We start from the raw sequence: 19470 nt of genomic DNA on the forward strand, positions 1-19470 counted from the left end.
CAAGAAAGTGTAAAATGACGATGTTTGTGAAATGGTTTGTACAGTGCTTCTTCCTTGTTAGTGTCTCTCAGAGTTTTGTTTATGTTATGTCGGTTCTTTTTAACTTGTAATAAATAATGAGTGCTGAAAATAAATCGGTAAGTTGAAATATTTATCAAATAAATTTAAATTCAACTAATTGTTTCGAATAACTGAAAGAAACATGTACACATGTACACTGTAGAAACCATTTCACAAACATCGTCATTTTACACTTTCTTGTAGCAGAAACGTTTTAAAGCAAAATTTGCTAAATTTTTCAATCAAATCATCTCTCTATCATTATTTTAAAGTGTTCTTACATATTAAAACAATTATTTAATATTATATTTCTTAAAAAAACATTTTTTGTTTAAAACAATTCAAAAATACCCGCCGTGAAAATGACTTTTCACGCATTTTCACGGTCCAGAAATAATGTTTATCTGATCGAAATTTGAGGTATATAAGCACCTTTAAGGTACAGTCACATTTGTCCAGTGGCGCATTTCTGGAAAGTTACCATATATGACGTCTGGCATCTTGATTCTAGTAACATACCGACGTGACAAACCTGAACTACACATAATATTACTAAAAGAGAAATTTCTATTGAGACTTGTAAATTTAAATATGAAAATTTTAATGTTTAAACTTGTAAAAATAACCACACGATAATTATAAATAAAAAATTAATTAATAATTAATTATTTTTCATCCATCTTAAATAAAAATGATTTCTATTTATAAATAACTAAGTTAATATTAGAATAAAATCTGATTTGTAATAATAAATAATATAGTAATTAGATATAAATAAATATTTAATATTTAAAAAAATATTCATGTGACGTGGCATCATTTGATTGGACGAATCAATGGGCGGAGCTACCTCCCCCAATTAAGTAGTAGTGGGAGCTAGGGTATATAAGGACATATTTTATAACAAAAATCAGGGAAAAATTTTAGTACAAAAAAGCGTGCTATTTATTTTTTGCGAATTGATTAAATAAGTTAATTCAGTGTGAAATAAAACTGTAAATTACTAAATAAAATTGTTTTTTTACCTAAAGGGGTTTTTCCAATTAAAAAGAACGTTTATTTATTTAATGAACCTACAAATATCAAATAAATTCCTTAATTCAAAGTGAATTGGACAAAAATTCAAATCAGTGTCCGTTTTCAAACGGTAATTAAGGTACAAAGAATCCACTAAGTCGATTCGATATATCGAATATCGAAAAACCACCTTCACATCAAACCCAGGACGTGACACCATTAGTAGAATAGATTTCAGCCAATCAGGCAATTGAAAAATCCCCTGCAATCGCCTGATTGGCTGAAATCTTTTCTCAACTCTCTCCATGTGGAGAGAATACATTTTAAAATATAACTACCCAATCTTGGTTATATTCACTTGATTCATGTTTGGCAAGGGTGGGGGATATACCGTTTTTTCGGCACACTTCAAAGAAAAACAAACACTGTAATTTTATTTTAATGGGAAGTTATAAGAATGAGTCAATGTTCCACAAATACAATTAGTGCAAGGGAGAGCAACTTCAATTGTTTAGATTTTAATCACATTTAATATTAATCTGATTCTGTAGTTTATCTAATTAAAATTTAACGAATTGTGCCTTTTAAGTGAAATAGTGTCAATTATACAATTGTTAGTTTGTTGCTGTATAACGGTAAATACACGCCTTTTTATTTCTATTATAATTATAAAAAAAAACCTTTTTTTTAAATGTTTAAAATTTTTTTTTCCTTTTCTTTTGATGCATTTTTCTTAATAAAATTTTGGCTTTCGTAAAATTTTAGACAAAATAAATATATATTTTTTTTACAAACAAGCAAAAAATCTAGAATAACTTTTTTTCAATTTTGTTTTTATCAAAAACTGCTTTTTTTTAGTGATAAATTTTAATTTTCCGTCTTTTATTATTTTGACAATTCTATACAAGTTTTTAATAATTCGAAGAAAATTATGTTTACAAACATTGAATTTATTTAATAAATATACATTAATTTTATTGAATTGAAAAAATTATTAATCAACAAATTTTCAGATAATTTTTATTATTAACGACTGATAAATAAAGGGGATTTTTTTTTAAACCGATTTTTTCGATTTAAATCTTTTTTTTTTTAATTAATTCTTTCTTTTCACTTACGTAACATTTTTCAAAAATTCATTTGTAATTTTTTTTAAATATTTAAACGATAAATTTTAATAATAAAAACATAAAAAAAATGAATATTTTTATTTTAAAATACAAAAAATTGTTCAACAATTTATATTTTTCAAAATTGTTTAAAAATTTAATTTTTTTTCTAAAAAATCAATAATTTTTTAATATTTTACGTTAAAAAGTTTGAATTACTATTATTATTATTGCAAAAACTTTTTTTTTTTGAAAATATTAGATAAAAAAAATGTTGAACTAAAATTATTTAAAAAGAAATTTTTTAAAAAATTTTTGATTTTTGCAACTTTAATAACTTTAAATTCTTTTTACTAATTATATAATAGTGAGAAAAAAAATATTTGGAATTTAATTCTATAAAAGCTCCAAATATTATAAAAAAAATGAAATGAAATGAAATATTATTTAAAATTTATTATTTTATATAAAAAAAAATAATAAAAAAAAATAAAATTAAAATTAAAAAATAAAAATAATAAAATAAAATAATTTTAATTGTAATAAAATAATTATAATATTTTAAAAATAAATTTACAATTTAAATATAAGGATATTTAAACAAATATTTTTAAAAAATTCGTCTTTTCAAAATTTTTTATTTTCAAAAATTTAATTAACTTTGGATAAATTGTCAATTGAATATTCGCCAATAGATTAAAGAATAAATTTTGAATCTTAAAATATACAAAATTAAATGTGAAAAATTATATTTATATAAAAAAAAAAAAAAATTAAAAACATTTTAATGTAGACAATTTTTTAATTTAAATCTTAATTTAAATAAATTTAAACTCTTTTTAAAATATAATATTTTATATCTATTTTAAATTAGTATCATGAAAATTCCTTGTAATATAATAAAACTGAATCTCCTTTTTTTTTCTTTTATCACTTATCAAGAAAAGTTAACATTACTCGCTGGTGTATGATGATTCATTTTCTATTTGATTTAAAACTTTTGAAATATCAGATACATTTATTGTTTCCGTATTCAATTTACTGTGGATAAATTCTCGGAAATGATTCTTCAAAAATGATTTCTTCAATTATTTGTAATTTCTTTGAATGATTTTAATTTCAGTGAATTTTATACGAAAAATTATTAATAAGCAAACAATCGATTTAGGAAATGAAGAAAAAAAAAATCATTTCTGTATTTAATTAATTCTCACGTTTTCATTTTTCAGATCACTTATTATAATAATGACGACAACACGAGAAGTGGAAACTGCAATTCCATTGCAATACAATGATTCTGTATGTATTTTGAAAAAATTGAATTTTTTAATTTTATTTTTAATTTTTTTTTTTTTAAGACTAAAACACAATTTTTTCTCATAATTTTTAAATTTCTATTTATTTACAAATAAACCAAACGTAGTATTTAATAATAATAATAATAATAATAAATTTATTATTTAAATTATTTTATAAATTCAATATATTTATAAAAATGAATAAAATTTGTTTTAAAATAATTTTTATTTTAAACAGTTTTTGAATTGTTTTTTTTTTATAAAATATTAATAAAAAACAGTAAAACACTAATATTTACACGTACATCAAGTTAGACAAACAACTTTCGTAAAATCAAAAATGCAATATTGGAGAATTTGCCGCTAATTTGCCGCTAATTATTCGTGAAATTCCCAATTTTGCCGTTTTTGATTTAAAAAAAAAAACAGGGTGCACTGCTAACTTGATATCAAGTTAGCAGTGCAACCACTGTAAATGAAAGGATAAAAAAAATCTGAACACACATAATTTTGCCGTAAATTTGCCGTAATCAAATCCCACAATTAGTTTCTCAAAATATTTAAAAATGACACTAAACTTCACAATATTCTATCAGAATTTTCTACAATTTATATTCTTTCATCCTCACAATCATTTTAATATAATTAGTAAGTCAAAAACGACTTATTTAAATGAAGCTGAAGTACGCAATGTTTACATAAACGATTTTTTAAGAAATAATTTTTTAAAATGCAAAATTCTATAATTTTTTGCTTAAAAAAATATTTTTTTATAATTTCTTGATTAAGGGTATGTGGGAACATCTCACGTGACCTAGTATGGGAACATGTGTTTTGGTAGTATACGTATCACTCTAAAATGAAAAAAGATTTTTGTCTAACATTTTCAGTTATATAAAATGAGTAGAACTGCGAGATTCCTTGTACCGAACGAAATCATTTTTAAAAAATTTTAACCCGAAATTATTTTTTATTTCAGAGAAAGTTTAAAACCACAAAAAAACTTCCTTTGCCCACATTCCCTTAATGAAAACTACAAGAAATATTTTTTAGGCAAAAAATTATAGAATTTTTAAATTTAAAAACTTATTTCTTTAAAAATCGTTTACATAAACGTTGCCTACTTCAGCTTCGTTTATTTAAAAATAAATCTATATACTCCACTATCACACTACGACCAAATTCCACATAAAAACATACTTATCGAATCTTATTTCTGACAAAGATTTTAGACTCTACTGTTAATGTTTAGGTTTATAATTCTTACAAACGTCAAATATTTTATTTGATGTACTCTTTCTTCACGAATAATTAAATTAGCTGCTACGGCAAATTCCCAATGCATAGAAAAAGTGTCAAAATTATTTCTGACCGAAATTTTCGACTGTTCTGCTAACTTTACTTGATATTAACTACAAAAAATAATCAAACAATTTATTTCATGTACTCTTTCTTCACGAATAATTAAATTAGCTGCTACGGCAAAATCCCAATGCATAGAAAAAGTGATAAAATTATTTCTGACCGAAATTTTCGACTGTTTTGCTAAGTTTTTTTGATATTTATTACAAAAATTACTGAAACAATTAATATTAATATTGTTATAAAAGTCAAAAAGGGTCAGAAACCAAAAAATTTTTCTGGTTTTGATTTCCGCATTTTTTACATTTTCATATTTTTAATATCTAGGTTCTGCTATGAGATTTTGGCATAACATCTAATTTAATTATTCGAATTATATAAAATTATAATATATATTATATACTATGTAATTATATATTATATAATAAATATAATATAGGAAATATAAGTCAAATCAATGATTGGACAATTTTAATTATTCATAAACATACAAAGACACATTTCTTGTGCTTTCGGAATTAGCCGTATCAGCTAATTTAATTATTCGAAAAGAAAAAATACGTCAATTTAATTAATTAATTGATTCTTATAATTAAAAAAAGGAAAAAGATAGCAAAACAGTCAAAAATCTCGTTCTGAATTAAATTTGACACTTTATCTATGCATTGTTATTTTGTCGTATCAGCTAATTTAATTATTCATGATAAATAAGTAAGTCAAACAAATTGTTTCAATAATTTTTATAGTAAATATCAAAAAAACTTAACAAAACAGTCGAAAATTTCGGTCAGAAATAATTTTGACACTTTTTCTATGCATTGGGATTTTGCCGTAGCAGCAAATTTAATTATTCGTGAAGAAAGAGTACATCAAATAAATTGTTTGATTATTTTTTGTAGTTAATATCAAGAAAAGTTAGCAGAACAGTCGAAAATTTCGGTCAGAAATAATTTTGACACTTTTTCTATGCATTGGGAATTTGCCGTAGCAGCTAATTTAATTATTCGTGAAGTAAGAGTACATCAAATAAAGTGTTTAATAATTTTATTTTATTAATATGAAAAAAAGTTAGCAGAACAGTCGAAAATTTCGGTCAGAAATAATTTTGACACTTTTTCTAAGCATTGGGAATTTGCCGTAGCAGCTAATTTAATTATTCGTGAAGAAAGAGTACATCAAATAAATTGTTTCATATTTTTTTGTAGTTAATATCAAGAAAATTTAGCAGAACAGTCGAAAATTTCGGTCAGAAATAATTTTGACACTTTTTCTATGCATTGGAAATTTGCCGTAGCAGCTAATTTAATTATTCGTGAAGTAAGAGTACATCAAATAAATTGTTTAATAATTTTATTTTATTAATATGAAAAAAAGTTAGCAGAACAGTCGAAAATTTCGGTCAGAAATAATTTTGACACTTTTTCTATGCATTGGGAATTTGCCGTAGCAGCTAATTTAATTATTCGTGAAGTAAGAGTACATCAAATAAATTGTTTGATTATTTTTTGTAGTTAATATCAAGTAAAGTTAGCAGAACAGTCGAAAATTTCGGTCAGAAATAATTTTGACACTTTTTCTATGCATTGGGAATTTGCCGTAGCAGCTAATTTAATTATTCGTGAAGAAAGAGTACATCAAATAAAGTGTTTAATAATTTTATTTTATTAATATGAAAAAAAGTTAGCAGAACAGTCGAAAATTTCGGTCAGAAATAATTTTGACACTTTTTCTATGCATTGGGATTTTGCCGTAGCAGCAAATTTAATTATTCGTGAAGAAAGAGTACATCAAATAAATTGTTTGATTATTTTTTGTAGTTAATATCAAGAAAAGTTAGCAGAACAGTCGAAAATTTCGGTCAGAAATAATTTTGACACTTTTTCTATGCATTGGGAATTTGCCGTAGCAGCTAATTTAATTATTCGTGAAGTAAGAGTACATCAAATAAAGTGTTTAATAATTTTATTTTATTAATATGAAAAAAAGTTAGCAGAACAGTCGAAAATTTCGGTCAGAAATAATTTTGACACTTTTTCTAAGCATTGGGAATTTGCCGTAGCAGCTAATTTAATTATTCGTGAAGAAAGAGTACATCAAATAAATTGTTTCATATTTTTTTGTAGTTAATATCAAGAAAATTTAGCAGAACAGTCGAAAATTTCGGTCAGAAATAATTTTGACACTTTTTCTATGCATTGGAAATTTGCCGTAGCAGCTAATTTAATTATTCGTGAAGTAAGAGTACATCAAATAAATTGTTTAATAATTTTATTTTATTAATATGAAAAAAAGTTAGCAGAACAGTCGAAAATTTCGGTCAGAAATAATTTTGACACTTTTTCTATGCATTGGGAATTTGCCGTAGCAGCTAATTTAATTATTCGTGAAGTAAGAGTACATCAAATAAATTGTTTGATTATTTTTTGTAGTTAATATCAAGTAAAGTTAGCAGAACAGTCGAAAATTTCGGTCAGAAATAATTTTGACACTTTTTCTATGCATTGGGAATTTGCCGTAGCAGCTAATTTAATTATTCGTGAAGAAAGAGTACATCAAATAAAGTGTTTAATAATTTTATTTTATTAATATGAAAAAAAGTTAGCAGAACAGTCGAAAATTTCGGTCAGAAATAATTTTGACACTTTTTCTATGCATTGGGATTTTGCCGTAGCAGCAAATTTAATTATTCGTGAAGAAAGAGTACATCAAATAAATTGTTTGATTATTTTTTGTAGTTAATATCAAGAAAAGTTAGCAGAACAGTCGAAAATTTCGGTCAGAAATAATTTTGACACTTTTTCTATGCATTGGGAATTTGCCGTAGCAGCTAATTTAATTATTCGTGAAGTAAGAGTACATCAAATAAAGTGTTTAATAATTTTATTTTATTAATATGAAAAAAAGTTAGCAGAACAGTCGAAAATTTCGGTCAGAAATAATTTTGACACTTTTTCTAAGCATTGGGAATTTGCCGTAGCAGCTAATTTAATTATTCGTGAAGAAAGAGTACATCAAATAAATTGTTTCATATTTTTTTGTAGTTAATATCAAGAAAATTTAGCAGAACAGTCGAAAATTTCGGTCAGAAATAATTTTGACACTTTTTCTATGCATTGGAAATTTGCCGTAGCAGCTAATTTAATTATTCGTGAAGTAAGAGTACATCAAATAAATTGTTTAATAATTTTATTTTATTAATATGAAAAAAAGTTAGCAGAACAGTCGAAAATTTCGGTCAGAAATAATTTTGACACTTTTTCTATGCATTGGGAATTTGCCGTAGCAGCTAATTTAATTATTCGTGAAGTAAGAGTACATCAAATAAATTGTTTGATTATTTTTTGTAGTTAATATCAAGTAAAGTTAGCAGAACAGTCGAAAATTTCGGTCAGAAATAATTTTGACACTTTTTCTATGCATTGGGAATTTGCCGTAGCAGCTAATTTAATTATTCGTGAAGAAAGAGTACATCAAATAAAATATTTGACGTTTGTAAGAATTATAAACCTAAACATTAACAGTAGAGTCTAAAATCTTTGTCAGAAATAAGATTCGATAAGTATGTTTTTATGTGGAATTTGGTCGTAGTGTGATAGTGGAGTATATAGATTTATTTTTAAATAAACGAAGCTGAAGTAGGCAACGTTTATGTAAACGATTTTTAAAGAAATAAGTTTTTAAATTTAAAAATTCTATAATTTTTTGCCTAAAAAATATTTCTTGTAGTTTTCATTAAGGGAATGTGGGCAAAGGAAGTTTTTTTGTGGTTTTAAACTTTCTCTGAAATAAAAAATAATTTCGGGTTAAAATTTTTTAAAAATGATTTCGTTCGGTACAAGGAATCTCGCAGTTCTACTCATTTTATATAACTGAAAATGTTAGACAAAAATCTTTTTTCATTTTAGAGTGATACGTATACTACCAAAACACATGTTCCCATACTAGGTCACGTGAGATGTTCCCACATACCCTTAATCAAGAAATTATAAAAAAATATTTTTTTAAGCAAAAAATTATAGAATTTTGCATTTTAAAAAATTATTTCTTAAAAAATCGTTTATGTAAACATTGCGTACTTCAGCTTCATTTAAATAAGTCGTTTTTGACTTACTAATTATATTAAAATGATTGTGAGGATGAAAGAATATAAATTGTAGAAAATTCTGATAGAATATTGTGAAGTTTAGTGTCATTTTTAAATATTTTGAGAAACTAATTGTGGGATTTGATTACGGCAAATTTACGGCAAAATTATGTGTGTTCAGATTTTTTTTATCCTTTCATTTACAGTGGTTGCACTGCTAACTTGATATCAAGTTAGCAGTGCACCCTGTTTTTTTTTTTAAATCAAAAACGGCAAAATTGGGAATTTCACGAATAATTAGCGGCAAATTAGCGGCAAATTCTCCAATATTGCATTTTTGATTTTACGAAAGTTGTTTGTCTAACTTGATGTACGTAATATTTACAAAATATTTAGAAAAATTTATAAAAAAAAAAAAATAATTGGAATTTTTCAAGACTTACAGTTTAGATTTTTTATTTTTATTATTATTATTATTGTTTTTGTAAGGAACATTTGAAAATTATTTAATATTGCCTAATTCGCATTAATCAATTAGTTGCATTTATTTTAATTTTTGAAGACAAAGAATTTTTTGTTTAAAATTTCATAATTTTTTAATACACTATAAATAATTCTCAGAAATTTCAACAATATAGGTCAATATTTTTATATTTATACACAACAATAATTAAAAAGTCATTATACACCTTGATAAACGTAAATTAAATGAACTTAGTATTAAGTTATTTTTAATTTAAATAAATTTATAACTTACACGGAAAAAAAGAAAAAGTAACTTTTACTACTTTAAAAGTAAAATTGGACCTGTCCGAAGTTTCTGCGCATCTCTGGCAACTTTTACTCCAAAAATAGTAAAACTTACTTCAGAAATAGTAAAAATTACTACGGAAACAGTAAAATTTACTACAGAAATAGTCAATTTTACTATTTTTCGAGTAAAAGTTGCCAGAGATGCGCAGAAACTTCGGACAGGTCCAATTTTACTTTTAAAGTAGTAAAAGTTACTTTATTCGTTTTTCCATTTTTCTCCGTGTATCTATTACTTAATTTAATGATAAATGAGGTGTTAATTAGTAACTATTAGTTTCAAAAAAATTTTTACTTCTTTCTCAAAGCAAATGCAAATTAAAAAGTTGGCCTTCACACTCAATTATTAAGCATGTGATATATTTTATATTCATTAAGTAAATAATTATTTACTACTATTTATTGAATCTATTTAATGATTTTTTAAACTTGGATAACAATTAATTAATTTTTTTCAGTGAAATATTTGGTTTTTTAAAATATAAATAAAAATTATTTGATACAATTTTATTTTATCGGTTCAACTTCAAATAAAGTAAAATATTCATTAATACGAATAATTTATTATTTAATGCTAATACCCACATTTAATTTATAAAAAATTTTACTGCGTCGAATCTTAAATTATCGAATTTCTATTTAGAAAAATTTTATAAAGTGAATTTTATATTATGCAAAATTTTCAATTTACATTTAACTAAAATTCGATTTAAAAGAATTTCCAGGCCTCGGATTATACGACTTTTTCGACTATTTCCGTCTTTTTTTCAAAAATACAACTTTTTTCGACTTATTTTAATGAAATTCGACTTTTATTTACATTTCTTTTTACAAAATTTTTAAACAAAATACGTTTTTTTTTGTATAAAATGGAAAACTTCTTCAGATCTCCTTTATTTCAATTATTTAACAAATTTTGAACTAAAATTCTTCACAAAATTAATTATTTTTAATAATTTTTATGAAAATTAATAATTGTTTATAATTAAAAAAAAAATTAGCAAATAAAATTACTTAAAATTTTTAATTTAAAATCACTTGAAATTTAATTATTTGCAAAAATTTCAATTATTTTTAATTATTTTTATAATATTCTTTAAAAATTCAATTATCTGAAAGCATTTTACAATTAATAAGATTTTTAAGTTCAATTTTTGTCTGTTATTACTAAAAAATTCTTCAATTATTTTCCAAAATTTTAATTGAAATTCAATTATTTTCAAAATTTTCAATTTAAAATTAATTAGAAATAATTCTCAATCCAAAATCAACTAAAATTAAATTATTTTCAAAAATTTCAATCAAAAATCAACTAAAATTCAATTATTTTCAAAAATTTTAATATCAAATTTAATAAATACAATTATAACTCTTGTGAAATTCAATTATTTACAAAAATTTCAATTTAAAAGCTTCAATTATTTTTAATGATTTTTATAATATTCTTCGAAAGTTCATTTATCTGAAAGCATTTTGTAATTGAAAAAATTTTTAAGTACACTTTTTGTCTTTAATTTCTAATAAATTCTTTAATTATTTAAAATTTAATTATTTTCTAAAATTTCAATTGAAATTTAATTACTTATTTTCAAAATTTTCAATTCAAAATCTTTTAAAATTCAATTATTTTCGAAATTTTCAATTCAAAATCTTTTAAAATTCAATTATTTTCGAAATTCTCGATCCAAAATCAACTATAATTAAATTATTATCCAAAATTTCAATTGAAATTTAATTATTTTCAAAAATTTCAATTTCAAATGTAATAATTTAATAATTTCAATTATAACTCTCGTGAAATTCAATTATTTTTATCTATTTTTATAATATTCTTCGAATATTCAACTATTTAAAACCATTTTTCAATTAAAAATGGTTTTCAAATGATTGTATTTTTGTCTGGAATTTCTAATAAATTTTTTAGTGAAATCATCAAAAAGTTTTAATTAAAAATCACTTGAAATTCAATTAATTAAAAAAACTCAAGCTTAAATCTTTGAAAATTCAATTACTTTTAAAAAATGTTATCTAAAAATATTTGATAAATTATTTGATAAATTATTTTTAGTTCTTTAAAATTTAATTATTCTCTGAAAATTAACGAAATCTTTTGAAATTTAATCATTTTTAAAAATTTCGACTTTAACTCTTCCAAAAATTATTATTATTTAAATAAAAATTTTATTTAAAAATTTGTAAAACTCTTTTATTAAAATAAAAAAAATCTACTTTTTCGACTTTTTTTTAATATAAATCGACTAAAACGAATTTTTTTGTGCCTTTAAGTCGATCCGAGGCTTGAATTTCTATTTAGCAGAACTTGTATAAAGCATTTTTTCTAATATTTTTTAAAAATTTTAAATTAATATAATTTCAATTTAACGAAATTTATGTCTATAAAAATTGACAGACAAAAAAAGAACTAAGTAGAATTCTTTTTAAATAAGAATTCAGTTAAATAAGAATTAGTTGGAATTAAAATTTTCTTTAATAAAAACTTTGTTAATTAAGAATTTTGTTAAATAAAAATTCTGTTAATTGTGAATTTATTCAATGACAATTCTGTTAAGTAAATATTTTGATAAATCGAAATTAACTAAAATAACAATTGTGTTAAAAAAATTGTTCTTTATGCAATTTTTCTTGAGATGAATTCCGTTAAATTGAAATTGTATTAATTTGAAATTCGATGTACTAGAAAATCTGCTTTATATAATTTTTCTAAATAAAAGTTTAATAATTTAAGATTTGACGCCGTAAAATTTTTTTTAAATTAAATGTTGAGAATATTTATACGTCACCAATTAGTTTATTTATTTCACTTAAAAATTTTATTTTTACGAAACATTATTTATTTGGTTCAAATAGATATGAAATTAGTGGATAATAGACAGGTAAATGATTTAATTGTATCAAAATAAATTTTATTTGATCAAAATAAAAATTTTTTAGTGTAATTTAGGTCAGGGAATTTTTTTCTTATCAGTTGTTAGACATCCTGAAAAAACAAAAAAAAAATATGTAGAATCTTTTTTTTTTTACTAAAAAATAGGAAAAATAATAACTGAATTTAAGAGGTCGTCTTAAATTTCACGTGAAATCGTCGATATAAATGAATTATTAAATTAAATACATTATTATTATTATGAATATTTTTATTATAGCATTGGAAAGCAATTTTTGAAAAATATGACACTGATGGAGATGGAAAAATATCGTATCACGAATTAAAAGCAATGATTCGTGGTCAAGGTTTTTCAAATGACATTCCCACACGGGTCGTTCGAATAATTATGCACAAAGCCGATGTCGATGAATCAGGGCACTTGGATTATCCCGAATTTATTAACATGGTAGGTTCAATTTTAAGCAAAAAAAAAAAAAACAATTAATTCAACATATTTTTTTGTTTTTCCTCGTAAAATTTGTTTACCACAAAAAAGGATAAATAAAATTACAAAAATGTAGGAAATATTTTTAACTTAATTATAATTTTTAGTAATTTTTTCTTCTTCATTCTTCTTTTGTCGATAAATAAAATTGATTGATAAATTTTATTATAATAATTATTTTTATTGTAACGATTAAATATTATTGAAATTGAAGTATTTAAAAAATAAAAATGATAAATTATTATTTATTTTCTACGGTAATGAAAATTTTGATAAATTTTTTATTTTTCTTTTTTTTTAATGAAAAATTTCTCAAGATTCATCATCAGGATTTCCAAGGTATATTTGGTCATTTTGTGCATCGTTATGTGCACTCGTTGGTACCTCATCGTCCAATTATGGGAGGAACAATGAGATCAGCGAGATATTCAAGTGATTTGCCTGATGGACAATATGAGGAAGAATATAGTTGTCATCCGCCAGCGGTGGCAATGATTATAATTTCAATATTGGAAATTATTCTCTTTTTAATTGACACTATATCAAGGAGAGAATCAGCTATCGAAGGACCTGCTGCTGTTCTCTTTATTTTTAATCCCTACAAAAGATATCAAATTTGGAGGTATATCACCTACATGTTCGTTCACGTTGGGTAAGTTTTTTTTTATTATTTTTTTATTTATTCAATTTTTCAATTAAACAATGCTAAATGTGTCCGAAAAATCATTTAACAGAATTTCTAATGGATAGAATTTTCATTTATCCGAACAAAGAATCGACAAAAAGATTTCGGCGCGATTTTTCAAATGAACCAATAAAAAATTATTCATAAAATTGTGATTGGTTGAATTTAAAAATCGCGCTGAAATCTTTCTGTCGATTCATTATTTGGTCATTTGCAATTTCGAACAAATGAAAATTCATCTGAAAGAATAAAATGAAAATTCTATGCAATGAAATTTTACCCATTAAAAATTCTTTAAAATGCCTATTATGTTAAATGAAAATTTCAGAAAATAAAAATTCTGTAATATAGAAAATCGTTTTGATGAAAATTCTACAAAATACTAATTCGAATAAATAAAAATTCCGCTCAAAAGTAATTATGACAAATGAAATTCCATAAAATTATATAATAATAAAATGCTTGGTCTGTCCTTCTGTCCTAACTTAAAGTTGGCCTTTTCTGATTTCACGTGTTTTTTTGAATAATAATCTTATGACGTGTCAAATTTTGACAATTCTTTTTCTCATTTTTGCCAATGTTGTATAATTGTGTTTCCAAATTTCGGAATAAGTTTCTTTAAAATTCCAAATTCGAAAAACGAAGCTGAGGTACGCAACGTTTATATAAACGATTTTTAAAGAAATAATTTTTTACAATGAAAAATTCTATAATTTTTTGCATAAAAAATATTTTTTGTATACTTTGTTGATTAATGAAAACTACAAAAAATATTTTTTATGCAAAAAATTATAGAATTTTTCATTTTAAAAAATTATTTCTTTAAAAATCGTTTATATAAACGTTGCGTACTTCAGCTTCGTATTCGAAAATTCGTTTACCAACGAAATTTTTTTTAAAGTTGTATATTGATTTAAAAATTGTATACAAATACAAAAAATTTATGATCAGAAAAAAGATGCGCCAGGAAATTTCGTACAAGATAGTAATTTAAAAAAAATTTATTTTTAAAAATTAATTTTTAAGGTACCAGGGGCCAACGAATACCTATTAAATATTAATTATAAAAACACAGGCCTCGAATCAACTTATAGACACAAAAAGTCGTTTTAGTCTATTAATATTCCAAAAAAAAGTGGATTTGTTTTTTATTTTAACAAAAATATTTTACAGATTTTTAAATAAAAAATTTTTTTTTAATAATAATCCCTTTCGAAGGGTTAAAGTTGAAATTTTTAGAAATAATTAAATTTCAAAAGATATTGTTAATTTTCAAACAATTACCATAAAATGGGGTAAAGTCGGCGTTTGCGGGTAAAGTCGGCCGGCGCTTTAAACACTTAAATATTGTATTTCATTTATTAATTTACATTAATTCTAACTACATTTTTAATAAAACTCGGATTTCTTCTGGAAAAAAGTAATAGTTAAACTTTAAAATGATTTTAAGCGCCGGCCGACTTTACCCCCCAACCGCCGACTTTACCCCATTTTACGGTATTAAATTTTACAGAACTAAAAATAATTTATCAAACAATTTTTGAAAAACATTTTTTAAATTTAATTGAATTTTCAAAGATTTAAAATTGAGATTTTTGAAATTAATTGAAACTTTAAGTGTATTTTAATTAAAATTTTAGATGATTTCACTAAAAATTTATTAGAAAATGCGGACAAAATACAATAATTTGAAAATCATTTTTAATTGAAAAATGGTTTCAGATAGTTGAATTTTCAAAGAATATTATTAAAATAGTTAAAAATAATTGAATTTCCTTAAAGTTATAATTGAAATTATTAAATTATTATATTTGAAATTGAAATTTTTAAAAATAATTGAATTTTAATTGAAATTTTGGATAATAATTTAATTTTAGTTGATTTTGAATTGAAAATTTTGAAAATAATTGAATTTTAAAAGATTTTGAATTGAAAATTTCGAAAATAATTGAATTTTAAAAGATTTTGAATTGAAAATTTTAAAAATAATTGAATTTCAATTGTTGAAAATAATTAAATTTTAAATAATTAAAGAATTTATTAGAAATTACAGACAAAAAGTGTACTTAAAAATCTTTTCAATTACAAAATGCTTTCAGATAATTGAACTTTCGAAGAATATTATAAAAATCATTAAAAATAATTGAAGTTTTTAAATTGAAATTTTTGGAAATAATTGAATTTCACAAGAGTTATAATTGTAATTATTAAATTTGATATTAAAATTTTTGAAAATAATTGAATTTTAGTTGATTTTTGATTGAAATTTTTGAAAATAATTTAATTTTAATTGATTTTGGATTGAGAATTATTTCTAATTAATTTTGAATTGAAAATTTTGAAAATAATTGAATTTCAATTGAAATTTTGGAAAATAATTAAAGAATTTATTAGAAGTTACAGACAAAAAATGTACTTAAAAATCTTTTCAATTACAAAATGCTTTCAGATAAATGAACTTTCGAAGAATATTATAAAAATCATTAAAAATAATTGAAGCTTTTAAATTGAAATTTTTGTAAATAATTGAATTTCACAAGAGTTATAATTGTAATTATTAAATTTGATATTAAAATTTTTGAAAATAATTGAATTTTAGTTGATTTTTGATTGAAATTTTTGAAATAATTTAATTTTAATTGATTTTGGTTTGAGAATTTTTTCTAATTAATTTTGAATTGACAATTTTGAAAATAATTGAAATTCAATTGAAATTTTAGAAAATAATTAAATTTTAAATAATTAAAGAATTTATTAGAAATTACAGACAAAAAATGTACTTAAAAATCTTTTTAATTACAAAATGCTTTCAGATAATTGAACTTTCGAAGAATATTATAAAAATCATTAAAAATAATTGAAGGTTTTAAATTGAAATTTTTGGAAATAATTGAATTTCACAAGAGTTATAATTGTAATTATTAAATTTGATATTAAAATTTTTGAAAATAATTGAATTTCAATTGAAATTTTGGATAATAATTTAATTTAAGTTCATTTTTGATTGAAAATTTGGATAATTAATTTTGAATAGATATTTTAGAAAATAATTGAATTTTATTTCTTTTTAAATTGAAAACTTGGTAAATAATTAAGTTTTAAATTGAAAATTTTTGATAATTATTGGATTTTTAATTGATTTTGAATTAAAATTTCGGGTAATAATTGAATTTTAGTTTATTTTGAATTGAAATTTTTAACAAAATAATTGAATTTTATTGTGATATTTTTTTTAAATTATAAACAATTGTTAAATTTCATAAAAATTTTAATTGAAAAATAATTTTGATATAATTGAATTTGTGATATATTTCATTAAAATTATTAAAAATAATTCATTTAGTGAAGAATCATTTTAGTTCAAAATTTGTTAAATAATTGAATTGAAGAAGATCTGAAGAAGATCTACATTTTATACTAAAAAAATGTATTTTATTTACATTTTTTTTCAAATGTAAAAAAATTGTCGCATTTTATTAAAATAAGTCGATAAAAGTCGTATTTTTGAAAAAAGTCGTAAAAAGTCGTATAATCCGAGGCCTGTAAACATATAATTTTTATTATTATCATTTAATATGTAATAATATTCTAAGAAGTTAAATTATTATTGATAATATTAATCTTTAATTTCTTTATAACAAACAATTAAATACTCAATTTGGCGCGTTTAATTTTGCTAGTTAAAATTATAACTAATAATTTTTAGAACTTTTTTATGCGTCGCAGATAATCACATAATACACAAACTATTTAAAAAAAAAAAAAAAAATTCAAAGAGTGTGAAATTTTATGCAGACACGTGCAAATTGAAGTCTCCCTACTGTATTTATTAATTTCTCTTTACAGAGCTTTTCATCTAGTGGTAAATCTCTTGGTGCAAATAATGCTCGGCATTCCATTGGAAATGGTTCACAAATGGTGGAGAGTGCTGATAATTTATCTAGCCGGAGTGTTAGCTGGCTCTCTTGGCACTTCAGTTTCTGATCCTGGTATTTATTTAGCTGGTGCATCGGGTGGTGTTTATGCACTAATTACTGCGCACGTTGCAACAATTCTAATGAATTGGCGTGAAATGGAATTTGCCGTTCTTCAATTACTTGTATTTATCGTTGTGACTGGCGTCGATGTTGGTCAAGCAATTTACAATCGTTATAATGATGTGAACAATCAAATTGGCTATGTTGCACATTTAGCCGGCGCAATTGCTGGCCTTCTTGTTGGTATTAATATCCTTCGAAATCTCGAGGTTCAACGATGGGAGAAAGTTATTTGGTGGATTAGCATTATTACCTACACTGCCCTAATGGCCGTTGCTATTTTTTGGAATTTTTTCATGCCCAATTATTATCCTCTTCCCAAGTACTAGAGAAGTTAAGAAAGTATTCCTGATTTTTTGAATTTTCTTTTTTTTGCAAATTAATTTGATAATTTCATTTCTCAATGGCAGCTTTTTTAAAACTCGAAAAAAAAATTTCGTTTTTTCTCTTTTTTGTAATTTTACAAATATTTTTCACACAAAAAACTTCTTTATTTGCCAATTTCTATATTTTTTTTGTAAAAAGTGCACTTTGAGGGATTTGAATAAAAAAATGTTTAGGCTAAGTAATTTAACCGAATTCAGGGAAATAAAACACCGTCTCAAAATTAAACACAATTTTGTTATTTTTTTCTATAATAAAAAATGGTGTTTACTTTGTGAAGACTGTCAAGCAAAGTATTATAAATATATATTTATATATATATATATTTTAGATTATATAATTTGTAACGCACAAAGAGACAATTAATAGTTTTTAAGATGCATTTTATTTTGCATTTAAATATTATATTTTTTTTCAAAATATCAAATCAATTTCTTTTGATTTTTTTTTCGTTCTACTTTTTTTTTAAGTGCCTATATATGAATTAGACACAAAACCTTTTACTGTGGTGATGTTTGCGTCCATGATTTAGTATTATAAAATATTAGACTATAATCAATTTTGTTTTTTTTTTTTAAGCAAACTTTTAAAAAGAATATCAATTTTATGAAATTGAAATTTTTGAAATTTACAATATACACTGTTTACTTATATAAAAGAAAATATTTTTTATGAACTTTGTACATTTTTCTAATTTCCTTTTGGAAAAAAAAAATAAATATTTTTTGTAAGCTGTAGATTCAAATTTTTCATCAACGATTATTATTAATATTAATGTAAAATTACATCGATATTGTGTGACAATAAACTCGCTTTTTTTCTGTATACAATTAAAAAAAAAAAAAAAGTGGCTAAAAAATGTTCTTTTTGCTCAGTGAGACTTAGAATTATTTTTGAAATTCTATATCCTCTTGATACGATAAAATATGCATAATTTTTATTATTATTAAATAGTGATAGGAACTTTATGCCATATTTTATAAATGTTTGTAACTCTTCTTTTAATGTTTAAGTCTGAAACCAATAATCTGCCTTTGAATGCAATAGAATTTTGTACCTGAATGGCAGTGGTAATTGCAGTGAAATTAAAAAAAAAAAAAAAAAAAAATAGCCTAAGAATTTTTACAGGAATAAATATAATTATCAATTATTTTCATCTCTGTGTAATTTATTTCACTTCATTATAATTATTTTTCATCTTCTACAAGTTATTAATTAATAATAATTGATTA

General features: G+C 22.5%; 1 protein-coding gene across 1 annotated transcript; it reads left to right on the plus strand.

The window, feature by feature from the left end:
• The first annotated feature begins 1445 nt into the window (after window positions 1-1445).
• LOC127286483 (rhomboid-related protein 2) lies at window positions 1446-19394 on the plus strand. Its single transcript, XM_051312917.1, has 5 exons — window positions 1446-1712; window positions 3416-3485; window positions 12905-13093; window positions 13450-13784; window positions 17664-19394. The coding sequence occupies exons 2-5, from the start codon at window positions 3432-3434 to the stop codon at window positions 18181-18183; spliced, it is 1098 nt and encodes a 365-aa protein (XP_051168874.1). The 5' UTR covers window positions 1446-1712; window positions 3416-3431; the 3' UTR covers window positions 18184-19394.
• Window positions 19395-19470: the final 76 nt, after the last annotated feature.

The sequence above is a fragment of the Leptopilina boulardi genome, unplaced genomic scaffold (assembly GCF_019393585.1).
Source record: "Leptopilina boulardi isolate dan_hultmark-lab unplaced genomic scaffold, ZJU_Lbou_2.1 LbouV2_362, whole genome shotgun sequence".
Classification (NCBI taxonomy): domain Eukaryota; kingdom Metazoa; phylum Arthropoda; class Insecta; order Hymenoptera; family Figitidae; genus Leptopilina; species Leptopilina boulardi.

What these genes read in the sequence shown, in the direction of transcription:
- LOC127286483 (XM_051312917.1), top strand. Translation starts at nt 3,432, where the DNA reads ATGACGACAACACGAGAAGTGGAAACTGCAATTCCATTGCAATACAAT. An exon ending in ATCCCGAATTTATTAACATG is followed by an intron (nt 13,094 to 13,449) that starts GTAGGTTCAATT and finishes AAATTTCTCAAG; the next exon opens with ATTCATCATCAGGATTTCCA. An exon ending in TACATGTTCGTTCACGTTGG is followed by an intron (nt 13,785 to 17,663) that starts GTAAGTTTTTTT and finishes TTCTCTTTACAG; the next exon opens with AGCTTTTCATCTAGTGGTAA.